This window comes from Pseudopodoces humilis, chromosome 4, assembly GCF_049639895.1.
Source record: "Pseudopodoces humilis isolate 2021_Gansu_Grassland_sample_001 chromosome 4, ASM4963989v1, whole genome shotgun sequence".
Taxonomy (NCBI): domain Eukaryota; kingdom Metazoa; phylum Chordata; class Aves; order Passeriformes; family Paridae; genus Pseudopodoces; species Pseudopodoces humilis.
Genome location: NC_142203.1, coordinates 75,044,849 through 75,056,778, shown reverse-complemented (window position 1 = coordinate 75,056,778; position 11,930 = coordinate 75,044,849). Strand labels below are relative to the sequence as shown.

The window sequence follows — 11,930 nt, the reverse complement described above, 5'->3', positions numbered from 1 at the left end:
AACAGCACTGGGCTGTGCGTACATTATCCATGAAGTTTCCTGCCTAGGAAATTTGGTCCTGCACACCTTTCTTCTTCTTTCCTCAAGAAAGATTCAGTGACAGGACAAGGAACTCTGTTCCATCTTCCTCACATCTCTTTTCTGCCTCCAAGCACCCACTAGGCAGGCAGAAGAAAATTTTAAAAGGAGCTTGTCTATGTACTGTTTTAACTTGGTTTCATTCCACCAAATCCACACTCCACATTATTAGAAAATGTCGGTTTTGTTCAACTGCTTCATAATACCTTAAGCCAAGGAAAGACCACAGACTAAAGGTGAAGAGTAACATCAAAAAATGCCTACCAAGAAGAACAGCTGCACAGGTTTCTGGCTGAGAGAGAAACCTCTGGCACCCTTATCCTCATCTGCTTTAACCTCTCTTGAAACTTGAAATAAAACCAAGATTTTTAACCTAAAGGGGATATCTTATGACATTTGCCATTGAAAAAAATTACAATATTTTTACCCCTACTGGTTAATTAATTAAAGTGGAAGCTGTAAATAACCTTAAGCTAATACTTTGAAAGGAAATGAGAACCCACATAAACATTTTTACTTAGTTATTTGCATATTCATGTATTCCTTTAAAATCTGAATTTCTGATGTATGTTCACTTAGTATCTCAACATTTGGTATTTTATATGACACATCTTTAGCCAGTTAATGTTTGATATTGAATCACAACTCTAATCTGAATAACTATCAAGTTATTGATCTGATTGGTCACTTTCTAAAGAAAAACACATTCTGACATCACCATGATCAGCAAAACAAAAAAAAAAAGTGCAACATTTGCTGCTTTTTGGGCATCACTCATGGATGGGTAATTACAGAAGTGAAGGCCAGCAGTTCTTTCTTTATTGATTTTGGTAATGCAGACATTCTGATAAAATGAAAGTAATATTAGAGCAAGAAAAGAATAATTAATACCTGGCATGTTCCTGAACTCCAACAATCTCTACTTCGCTGTCAGAAGAGGCAATGTTAATTTCTTCATTGGCCTGGGAATTGCCACAAGAGGTTTTGTCACCTGCAAGGAAGCCTGGATCCAAGCGACCTACAGATGGGGAAAATGGGAATACAGACAGTGTTTAACAACTTATGTGACTCAGAAATCAGCTGGAAAAGGAGTTTCCTAACAAAAAAACCAGAACAACATTGAGATAAGAAAATCTCATTAGACCAAGTTTTCCAACTCACAAATCATCACCTGATACAGGAAAACCACTGGATTTAGGCAGTGTCAGTAGCTCTGGTGATGGTGCTGGCACACAAATGTGAGCAAAGCCTGACTGTTGCACCAAGAACAATCAGAATTTCCAGCTGAAATATTACAACAGTGCTAAGAGTCAGACTGTCCCTAAACCTCCTCGAAACCATTAAAGAAAAAATTAAGAAACAGAACAATCTAAGAAAACAATGATACTGTAGCAAAAAAAGCCTATAGTCTGAATAGAAGCATCCCACACATCAAGGAAATTTAATTTAATTTCTTTAAATAAAAAACATGGGGAAGCTGATCAGTGAAAAAACAGAGCAAACCCATCACTTTCTGACAGTGCTGCTTCACACATCTGCTCATTATTACGAATACTTGAGAAGAAAAAGTGGTTTTCTTAAATCCCATATGCAGAAAGGCTGTTTTTTTATTACAGCTCCTCAATGACATCCAGTTTGTCAGTCAATCAAGACACAAGCCCTCTCTAAATACTCACAGCAAGTGTGGCACGTTTTTCTGTCTTTTCTGCCAAGTGCCGCTAAGAAGGTTCTTCACCCCAATTAGTGAATTTGTTTTGAGTCATACAGGATAATACTTGCATGGGAAACACAAAGCAGCCAAAATTATTATTTCTCTCACAGAAAATAGATTTCTTGAAAAATCAATTAATTAGAATTTATAACTTCTACTTTTTTTTTTTTTTCTCTCCCCAGGAAAAAGAGAAGATGATTAATTCCACTGTCTCTCTTTTTCATTAGCCTGAGGGACAGTGGACAGCCGTGAAGTAGTTGATACTACCTACTTCTGAAAAACCACTTGCTCAGCTGTACTACACAGGGGAAGAGTCATTTGTTGAACAGGAAATTTGAGAGTAGGTGAATATTTTATATGTATCTAGTTTGAGTGGACACCTCCTCAAAGATGAGAGGAAGAGGAGGAGAAGCAATAATGATCCACAGGATTTCAAAGGTGTGCGAACATGCAGAACTGATTATACCCCCAGGGAGATTAAAAGGAAAGAGAGAGAAGAAATTAAAACTTGAAACAAGTGCCAGGGAAACTTTCTAATGACTGCTTTAAGCACAAGGGAAAGATGCAAGCAAATAGAATCATAAAATGGTTTGAGCTGAAAGGGACTTTAAAGCTCATCCAATCCCACCCCCTGGCATGGGCAGGGACACCTTCCACTGTCCCAGGCTGCTCCAAGCCCTGTCCAGCCTGGCCTTGGACACTGCAGGGATCCAGGGGCAGCCCCAGCTGCTCTGGGCACCCTGTGCCAGGGCCTGCCCACCCTCCCAGCCAGCAATTCCTTCCCAATATCCCAGCTGGGCCTGCCCTCTGGCACTGGGAAGCCATTGCCTGTGTGCTGTCCCTGCAGGCCTTGTCCCCAGTCCCTGGGCAGCTCTTCTGTAGGAGCAGAGACCATGCTGTATGTTCAGCTTTTGGAAAGCCAAGACCCTTGGTGACAGGATCAGGGTTAGCAAGGGAAGGAAACACATGTGCTGCCAGGTACCTGAAGGAGGAGTTTCCACATCACAAGACAAAAAAAATATTTGTCAGCTGAACTTAAAACAAATTAATAGCCCAGATAGTCTCTTCCTATCATTGGAGTTCAGCTGAACATTTCCTGGCAAATATCATTGACTGCCAGAAAGCCCAAAAATGGGTCATGACGATTTTTTTAATAGAAATGGCTGGGCAGGCTGTGAAACATGAAATGAAAGGGCTCAGAGGCTTTGACTCACTTGCTGGGGGCTTCACATTGACAGAGGGCAGGGTTGGATTGAACACTGGGGAGAAATTCTTCCCCATGAAGAGGGTGGAACCCTGGCACAGGGTGCTTAGAGCAGCTGTGGCTGCCCCTGGATCCCTGGAAGTGCCCAAGGCCAGGCTGGATGGAGCTTGGAGCAACCTGGGCTAGTGGAATATATCCCTGCCCATGGCAGGGGGTGAAATGGGATGGCCATTACATCTTGTTTTAATGCCTAACCACCCTTCATTTTCTTGACAGGGTAATGTCTGGCAAAGGAGCAAAGCAGATCAGCTCCTAAATAGCCCCAAAAATTTATACCTAGAGGTATAAATTGGAGTCCCAAAAGGTCCACATATTACCACACCTTTAAGTTCAGATGACAAAAAGATAATTAGCAGTAGTGAAACCATGATTAGCAGAGTAAATACTGCAAGAGTAGCTGAGTGTAAATCAGGATTATAGCACAGACAGACAGATTTACAGCCTCTGGCCATAAAAATTTCATGTCTAATAACATGCTCACGCTGTTAATTTCTTTGCACAAATATTAGGATGACGCCCAAAGTGATGTTTTGTTTGCCCTGCACCACCAGGGCTTGCAAAACAGCCCCAAATATTTGCCCATGCACAGAGATGTGCTACTGTTACAAGATTTTTCACTTTGATAGAACTACTTACGTTGTTATTTTCCCATGGGAACACATTCTTTAAAGTCTGATAAACTAGATACTGGCTGAAGATTACACTTGTGAACCAGATGCAAGATTTGAAAGTTCTGCTTTCCCAATGTGCAACCCTAGACCTGGCAGGAAAAGGCCAGCACTGGCAAAGGTGCAGTCAGATGTGTACTGAGGCTGCAGGGTAAGGTGAATGCATGAGCAAAAAGGCATTCATCCTTTCAGCTGCTGACATGGCCACAGCACCAAGACTAAATCCATATGAACATTCCCAGGGATGAAGAAGTCTCTTAATGTTTCCAGTTTTCTTTTACCTGCAAGTCCCCTTGGATATATGTAGACGAAGGAAAAAAAATTCTACCTGTGCTGCAGAATTTTAAGACAAAAGTGGAAGAAAGCTTGGTAAGAAACATTACTTTTTATTTCCTTACATTCATTTGGTGTACTGATCCATTAGTGCTATGTAATGCAGGTGATTTCAGCTGTTCTAATTGTTTAATAAATCCCTTAATAAAGAACTGGGATTGCTAGGGGTCAAATAGCCATCAGTCAGCTGCTGTCCTGCAAAAAATACCAGTGAGCTTGGAAAACAAAGGCAAGCTTCAAAAAGGCTGGAACAACATCCAGCCATGGACCACAGTGAAAATAATGCACAGAGATTCTCATACATCGTGGACTTGTAGACTCCATAATAATGGAACATCTCTTTACAAAGCACCATCTAATTATGTTTCTTTAAACCTTATAGACAGTGAAAAGCAGCTCAGAGCCACCACAACACTCCCCATGTGGGTGACCTGTGGCAGGAGACCTTTGGGAAACACAGCATGAAATACAAATTTGTTGTGCTCCACGACGGCAGGCAAGATTTATGTGTCTTATGTGGCCTGAAATCCTAACACAGGAGTTAAGAAAATGAGTGGAAAGGAAGTATGTTGGCATAAAAAGTTGTGGGATGAAGCTGATAGCAAATAACCCCTGCTAACATCCAAAACACTGTCCAATTTTCAAATAGTATTGGAAATGCAGATGGAATATGGGAATAATTAATGCTTGTATTTTAGAGATATAAAGAGATAAACAACAACAATAAAAAATATACATAGGCAATCACAATACTGAAAATGAGATTAGGACCAGTTGACTAGCTGGTAGCACGGGTTGTCATAATCAACCATTCAGTAACAAGATTATGTCACTTTCATTTAAGAAAAAAGAAAAAAACACCACCAAAACCCCAGACCTAAGCTCCCTGTAGTAATTAAAAGGAAAAGGAGAAGAAGAAGAAGGGTAGTTAAAATTAGTGTCAAAAATATATTGCAGGAATATTTGTCAATTTTTATCATTTGTATTCTGGAGTAAATGTCAGACCTTTTTAAAAACACCTGTCCTGTTCTCTCACAAAATCCACATAGGGAGCTTTTACAGCTGTATAAACTATAAAAATACTGAAAGCAAGAAAGGGAGACCCACCAACTGCATTGCTGGCACAAATGTCAGAGAATTAAACAAACCTCTATCAGCACTCATTTCATTCAGCAACCCTCTGGCTCTCCAGGCAGATCCTGAGTCTTGATTTCCTAAAGAATTATTGTGCTCTTGAACTACTGCAGCCGCCAACAGATTGTCCACATTTACCACTTCTGGGTCTGAGTTTGTGTCTGATATATCATAGTGAGCCACAACAGGGGGTCCATCTGCAGGGGAGAAAAGCAACGTGGGTTAGAAATCAGCACAGGCTGAAAGGCGCCTCAAAAAGTATGAATAATTTGTTTAAGGATTAATGCAACATCCTACATGAAGCTCTTAAAGTTACATAGTGATAAATTGTATGAATTATTATTAAACGTCAGTTAATGAACATAGCCTGAGATTACAGAGACATTGTGACCTTTGCATACACAGAAAACACAAGTGTCAGAAACACACGTTTATAAGAGTATCAGTTATTTGTGTACTGTCTTTTACATTAACACATAAACATCTCCATATCTGACAATGTTACATTTACAATCTTTAAAGGATAAAACCTCTGGTTTAAAATAAAAAAAGTAATAAATTACAGGACATTAAACTGGGCAGACAAGATATTTAAATAGAGAATTTTACAGAAGTAAAGTGACAGCTTACATTATTATAGGGTTGATTGAATAAAACTAGCTTTTTCATAAAACTGATCCAGTGATGTTGAATTTAATATTAGGCAACTTTCCTTTCATAACATTCACCTGTCAAGGACAGGGGGATTTTCAAATTTGCAATGTTTTTTGGTGGTGTTTGCTGTTTTGCTTTTAAGATCAAGAATAACAAGAAACAAAATTATATTGTGCAGTAACAAATATGCTTTTCATGCAGCATGAATGTCATATGAATTATTGGTCACCTTAATGAAGGAGGAAGGAGGGAGATAAAATTGCTTACGTGATTCTGAAATCTGTCCTTAGGGAATAACAAAAAATTAGTTTTGATCTGTTTTGTTAGGACCAACTAAATTCTTTGTAATGAATGAAAATCACTTATAATTGGAAAGCAATTCTGCTGGAAACAGAAGAGGCTCAGAAAAAAAACCAGGCAAGTTCAAGACAAAGATTGATGTGGAAGCAGAGAGAATGGATAAATAATGCAATTCTGAGAGGATGTGAGTGTTTTATCTCAAATGCCTTGCCCCATCTGCAGTTCACTGGCTCAGCGTGGATGAAAATGGTTGGAGCTCCCCCTCCCCAAATGAGAGGATAAAAACTTTCTTTGGACCGAGGCTTCACCCACACAAATGAGGATGAGAGGGAAACACAGGCTGGGCCAAAGCTCAGCATCTTTGCAATCCTTTAACTCCAAGGAGGTTCTTGGAGTTCTGCAGCTGAGCATCTGCAGGACCTTTTGTTATAGGTGTGACACATGGAGGGCACAACTTGAATGGGATAATAGAAAATAATCACAAACTAAGAATGTGTTCAGGAAGACAGGACTTTCAGAGTTACAAAATGACTAATGAAACCTTTTAAAGTGATAAAGAATAAAACGAAAAGCCTTAGTAAAAACTGTTTTTGGAGTTTTAAGTGGCTGTTGAAGACAGAAAGAACACAATGAACTAGAAGTTTCAAATTTGCTTCTCTGAAAAGCTGTTTTTCCTGAGGTTTTGGAATGGATTTTAGTTTTAGGGGCTTTTTTTGAGGGGGTGTTTTTTAGTAACTTGGTGCCTGAAATAAAATTCAGCTGACTATATTCATAAACCCCTATTTTATGATTAGCAACACAGTTCATCAGAGAGTGACATTTTGCTTAAGTCGTACTAAAGATCAGTTTTGCAACAAGGTATGAGGAAATTCACAAAATATTTCAGATCAGACCTGCCTCCAAAACAACAATTCCATGAAACAATGTTACATTACAAACTTAAAACAGACCCAACAAAAATAAATGAGTAGTTAAATGCCAATGTATTAAAGACCAAACTGTTCGCAACATGAAACGCTGATGATTATGACTGGAACAGAATTCCTGATAATTAACTGGAAGGCAATCTTTGTCTTTTTAAAAGGCAATTACAAAATAATGAAATACCGAGTTCAAAATTAAGCTGGCTGATGTTCAGTTAATTATTTGTGACAGCTGATGATTAAATTACATGCAGAAGTTAGGGCTGGACTGAATCATGGGAGGCATGTTTTCTTTCAGTCTTATCATCAGAGTTCAGCGTGAACATATATAATGTGAGCTGTAAAAATAAACAGTCGAGTGCAGAAGATACGAGGGTCAAGTACAATATTGACTATTTGACCATTTTTTCAACAGGTTATCTAAAATTTCAGGAGCTCTGGACTATTCCTTCAGGCCTTTGTTTCTCTCACTTCTGACTCAGACCTCCAAAAGCAGAAGCGAAGTTTGATTTTTAGATAGACGTGTCTACACGAGTAAAATTGTATTTGGACAAAAGGCACCAATAGTCTCAAGTCAAAATTGTACCACTCCTACATGTATAATCATGCAAAAATGTATAATAAATGTATATACATGCAGAGTGATATTCTCATCACCTACCCATAGAAATAACTTGTGTGAAAGTCTTCATCAGTAGGAAATACAAGCATAAACTTGTTATCTGTAGCTCCACTCTTGTATCTTCCACACTTCCAAAGAGCACACCTTATAACTTAGCTTAAATTCAGTATACATCAAACAGACAAAAATATTTTCAATATAATTTATACACTGTAATTATATTTGTCAGGGTAATAGCCACCAATTTAACAATCTGTAAAAAAACAAAAACCAAACAAGCTGCCTATTTACAAAGCAATCACAGCAGAGATCTATTTTGGCATTTCTCAGCCTTGCCTTTGAGGATAAGGTCTGGAAATCTTGAAAGGTTCCCAACACCTATCACCAGTAAATGACTAACAAAGCCAAGATAATGGCCATCAAACTTCAACAAATCTTCAGATTCCCCCTACTTGTAAAAGAAAAAATAAGCATAAATGCTTATGTGTGTTAAAAAAAAAAAGTCAACAAAAACTACACAAAACCAAACAATAAAGAAGTTGCAGGCAACAGCAACTAGATGAAAGTTGCAGTGAAGGCAGATTTAAAAAAATCTTATAAAAATCCTCTGTTCCCAAAAGCCTGTTTCCTTTTCAGTGTTGCATGGGTGGGACAGGAGTGGTTAAATATGGAAATAAATAATACTTCCCTAGCCAAGTATGTGATCATCCAGTGATGTGATGTAAAGTGAATGTATGGTACCAAGAAATAAGGACAATTTGCTTCAGCTAGGAAACAAAGTAAAAAAAAGCTTTCAGGTTGAAAAAAAGATTAACTACAACCATAGATGTAATTCATCATCTTTTCTTTATAATAGAGAGGCCATATGTAATTACTGACTCTAACAGGATTTCAACAGATTAAAAAACAGACATCAAGACAAACCATGCCAGAACCAAAACTTAATGTAGAACTGTTCAGGGGGTTCCCTGGTCAGTAATTTAAGCTATCTACTTTAGAAAAATTACATCTTTTGAGAACCCAAGGTAGCTGGAAGAAGTACATTTCCCTGGTGACAAGCATTAATTAATTTCTAAAGCAATAAATACTTGAAAAAGGCAAGGCTGAAAGTTAATAAGTACCAGCAGCAAAATACAGCTGTTGACATTTAATGCTATAAAGGGGGAGGGAAAGCCTGCTTTCTTTCTTCCCCAAAGAATTCAGAGGCAGAGGTCATCACGAGGACAGCATTTCTAAGTGTCCAATTCTCCCTTAATTCACACAGCTCATCAAAACTAATTCCACTCCGAACAACTGAATCAGAAGTCACATGCACAAAAATCCAGGTCTACCACATACCAATTTTCATTTTAAAGTTGCAACACAGAAAATTAAATCACTTCTCATCTGCTACCGGCTCCCTTGCTTTTCTTAGAGCCGCATCTCAACACTCAGCAGCCTAACCCATGCTGTAAGATCCACACTCCCATTATCCCTTACTGCATTATAATGGCAGTACAAGTGAAAAGGGGGAACTCAAGCGTAAAACTTCAGCTGTGGGTTAAAAGCAGCCGTTCCATAAGAAGCACTGTCCCTTTGCACTGCACAGGTTGTTTATCATTGCAAAGGAAACACAAGATATTAGCTGGCAGAACCTGAGTGGGGAATTAAGTTCTTGAAATCTGTGGAGACAGGCTGAGAGCTGCGAGTGTTCAGGCTCCAGGGAGAGCTGAGAGCCCCTGGCAGGGCCTAAAGGGGCTCCAGGAGAGCTGCCCAGGGACTGGGGACAAGGCCTGCAGGGACAGCACACAGGCAATGGCTTCCCAGTGCCAGAGGGCAGGCCCAGCTGGGATATTGGGAAGGAATTGCTGGCTGGGAGGGTGGGCAGGCCCTGGCACAGGGTGCCCAGAGCAGCTGGGGCTGCCCCTGGATCCCTGCAGTGTCCAAGGCCAGGCTGGACAGGGCTTGGAGCAGCTTGGGACATGGCAGAGGATGGAATGGGATGATTTTTAAGGTCTCCTTCCACCCAAACCATTCTATGATTACAAGTCATTCTTTCTCTTCATCCTTCTTACATTTAGGCATGCTGAGCAGAGCTCATCATCTAAACTCTTTCCCACTGCAGCCAGTGAGAGGAAGTTCAGACTGAGATAATCTCAGCCTGGAAATTGCAGCTTGGAGCATCAGGAGCACCAGCTCCCCTCCTTCCCCAGCAAACAGAAAAAGTTTAGACACCACCTTAGCCCAGGCACCTCAGTTTTACAGTGCTCAATTTCCACAAGATGAACTCCAGCCTCAGGGATGGGATTTAAAATTTGCTGCGTTTCCTCTACAAGTAGAGGAAAAAAGACTGAAATCTCCAGAGGACTATCCCGATTAAAATAAATCCGAAATTAAAAGCCTAATTTTGGTGGTCTGAATTGCTCTCTGGAGCCATCAGTGTCTCTGGACAAGGAAGAGACATGGAGCCATATTTAGGTGTGAATATCACCCCAAGTTTTAAGACACACAGAACAGTATGGTAATAACAACAACAATTACAGCACTTTGTTCTTACAAGGAGCTCTCCATTAGTGGATCCCAGAGAGCTCTGAGGTGGTTATTAACCTCTTTTGTCCACGGGGGAAACTGAGGCAGGCAGCGGCCTGCAGCTTGCTCAAGGCTAAGGAGCAGAGGAGCTCAGCCTGGCTGAAAACGACATTCCCCTCCAATTACTGGGCTATTTTTAACTGGTGGATGTTTGAGGAGTTTAGAAGTAGTGCTTGGCAATGCTTTTGGGAAGGGTGCAAACGCTAAAAAGGCTACACACAGAGTCCCTGGAGACACAGCCTCTGTGAATGTGGGCACTGATGGTCTCAGCCTTCCCACTCTAACTGAATTTATTTCTACGGAAGAAATGAGAATACTGAGACACTTTAGCATAATGAAAGACTTAAGAATGCCCTCATTTACACTTGATGCTTAAATTTAAGAGATAACTCCCATTTACTTCCAGCTTACATAAAACATAGAATGGACTTCATTACCTATATAAATTTTAAGGTCAGATGATCATAGTCAAAATAATCATATTTTGTGTACCAAAACCTAAAAGACCTATCCTAAGTGACTTGCCAAAATAATTTTACAGTGGATACATCAGTTACTGATCCAAACAGAAAGTACTGATACTCAGAACTACAGGATGAAGTGACAGCCTTTTTGTTTCAGATAAATAGAAACCTGGTATTAATTAGAACATGACCCAGACCTGACATTTCAAAAGTATGTGCAGCTCAAATGGAACAAACTACCTGAACCCTCAAACAATTCCCAAGGTGGGGAGTGGGGGCTGGAGATTTTTGGGTTGTTTAGCAACATGAAACACTTCATTGCTATTAAGATTTATTTATTTATTCCAGGTTACAGTAGTTACATTTCAAAATTTACATGGTTAAGCAAATAATACATTGTAAATACAGTAAAAAACAATAGCAGTGTAACAACATTCTCTCTAAAATAATAAAGTGAACTTTATCAGTGAATCCACTTTCCTGACATTTTCCTTCATTTCACACAGTAAAGCTTTTCTGTTTGGAGGGGTTTTTTAACCATAATAAAATAAAATTAAAACAACATGATTAAATTATTATCTGTTCTCAGAGTGGATATTTTTTAATATATGACATGAAAATAAATCTCAAAAATTCAAGTCCTGCTGAACAACATTCATACTTTCAGGCTTTTTGATGACTAGATGGAAAATATCTTGCATTTAATTTACCAAATTATGAATGACGATAATAAAGCATTTTTCATCTTGCATTAAGCAAAGGCACATGGAATATGGCTATGAATTGAGAATACTGGGAAGTGGCATCCACTTTTTATCTCATTGCAGAGCTATTTTTTGTGATCAGCCAGCAGGTGTATCAACCAGATCTCTTCCCCAGTTTTACTTGGAGAAGTGTCTCAGGAGAGTTTTGGAAACCACCACACCTGTACATAGCCATGGTGGTCAAAAAAAGTAAATAATTCCCTGTGTTAATGAAACTTCCACTAGGAAAAGGCAGCAAACAGACACCCCTGCAGAAAATACCCCACTTTCCTCAAACTGCACCTTTCCACAGAAGGACTGATACAGCCTCTGATGGTCCAGACTAATCCCCTGCTCCATCGCTCTGCACTTGAAATCCCTCCTAACTTAATAAGCCTATTTTGCCATGTGCCTTCATTTTGCTTATCTAGCACCAAGAGACTAATGAAATTTGTGAGAATGACCAAT

The 11,930-nt window shown here is 39.4% G+C and overlaps 1 protein-coding gene across 2 annotated transcripts in view; it reads right to left on the bottom strand.

Moving 5' to 3' along the window:
* ARK2N (arkadia (RNF111) N-terminal like PKA signaling regulator 2N) overlaps positions 1-11,930 on the bottom strand; it is a 46,450-nt gene that overhangs the window by 7,200 nt on the left and 27,320 nt on the right. For both annotated transcript variants that reach the window (XM_005528090.3, XM_088054109.1), the window contains exons 3-4: positions 5,203-5,385; positions 970-1,096 (exon numbers count right to left, since the gene is read on the bottom strand). In XM_005528090.3, the coding sequence (XP_005528147.1) occupies positions 970-1,096; positions 5,203-5,385 (310 nt within the window). The remainder of the gene's footprint in view (positions 1-969; positions 1,097-5,202; positions 5,386-11,930) is intronic.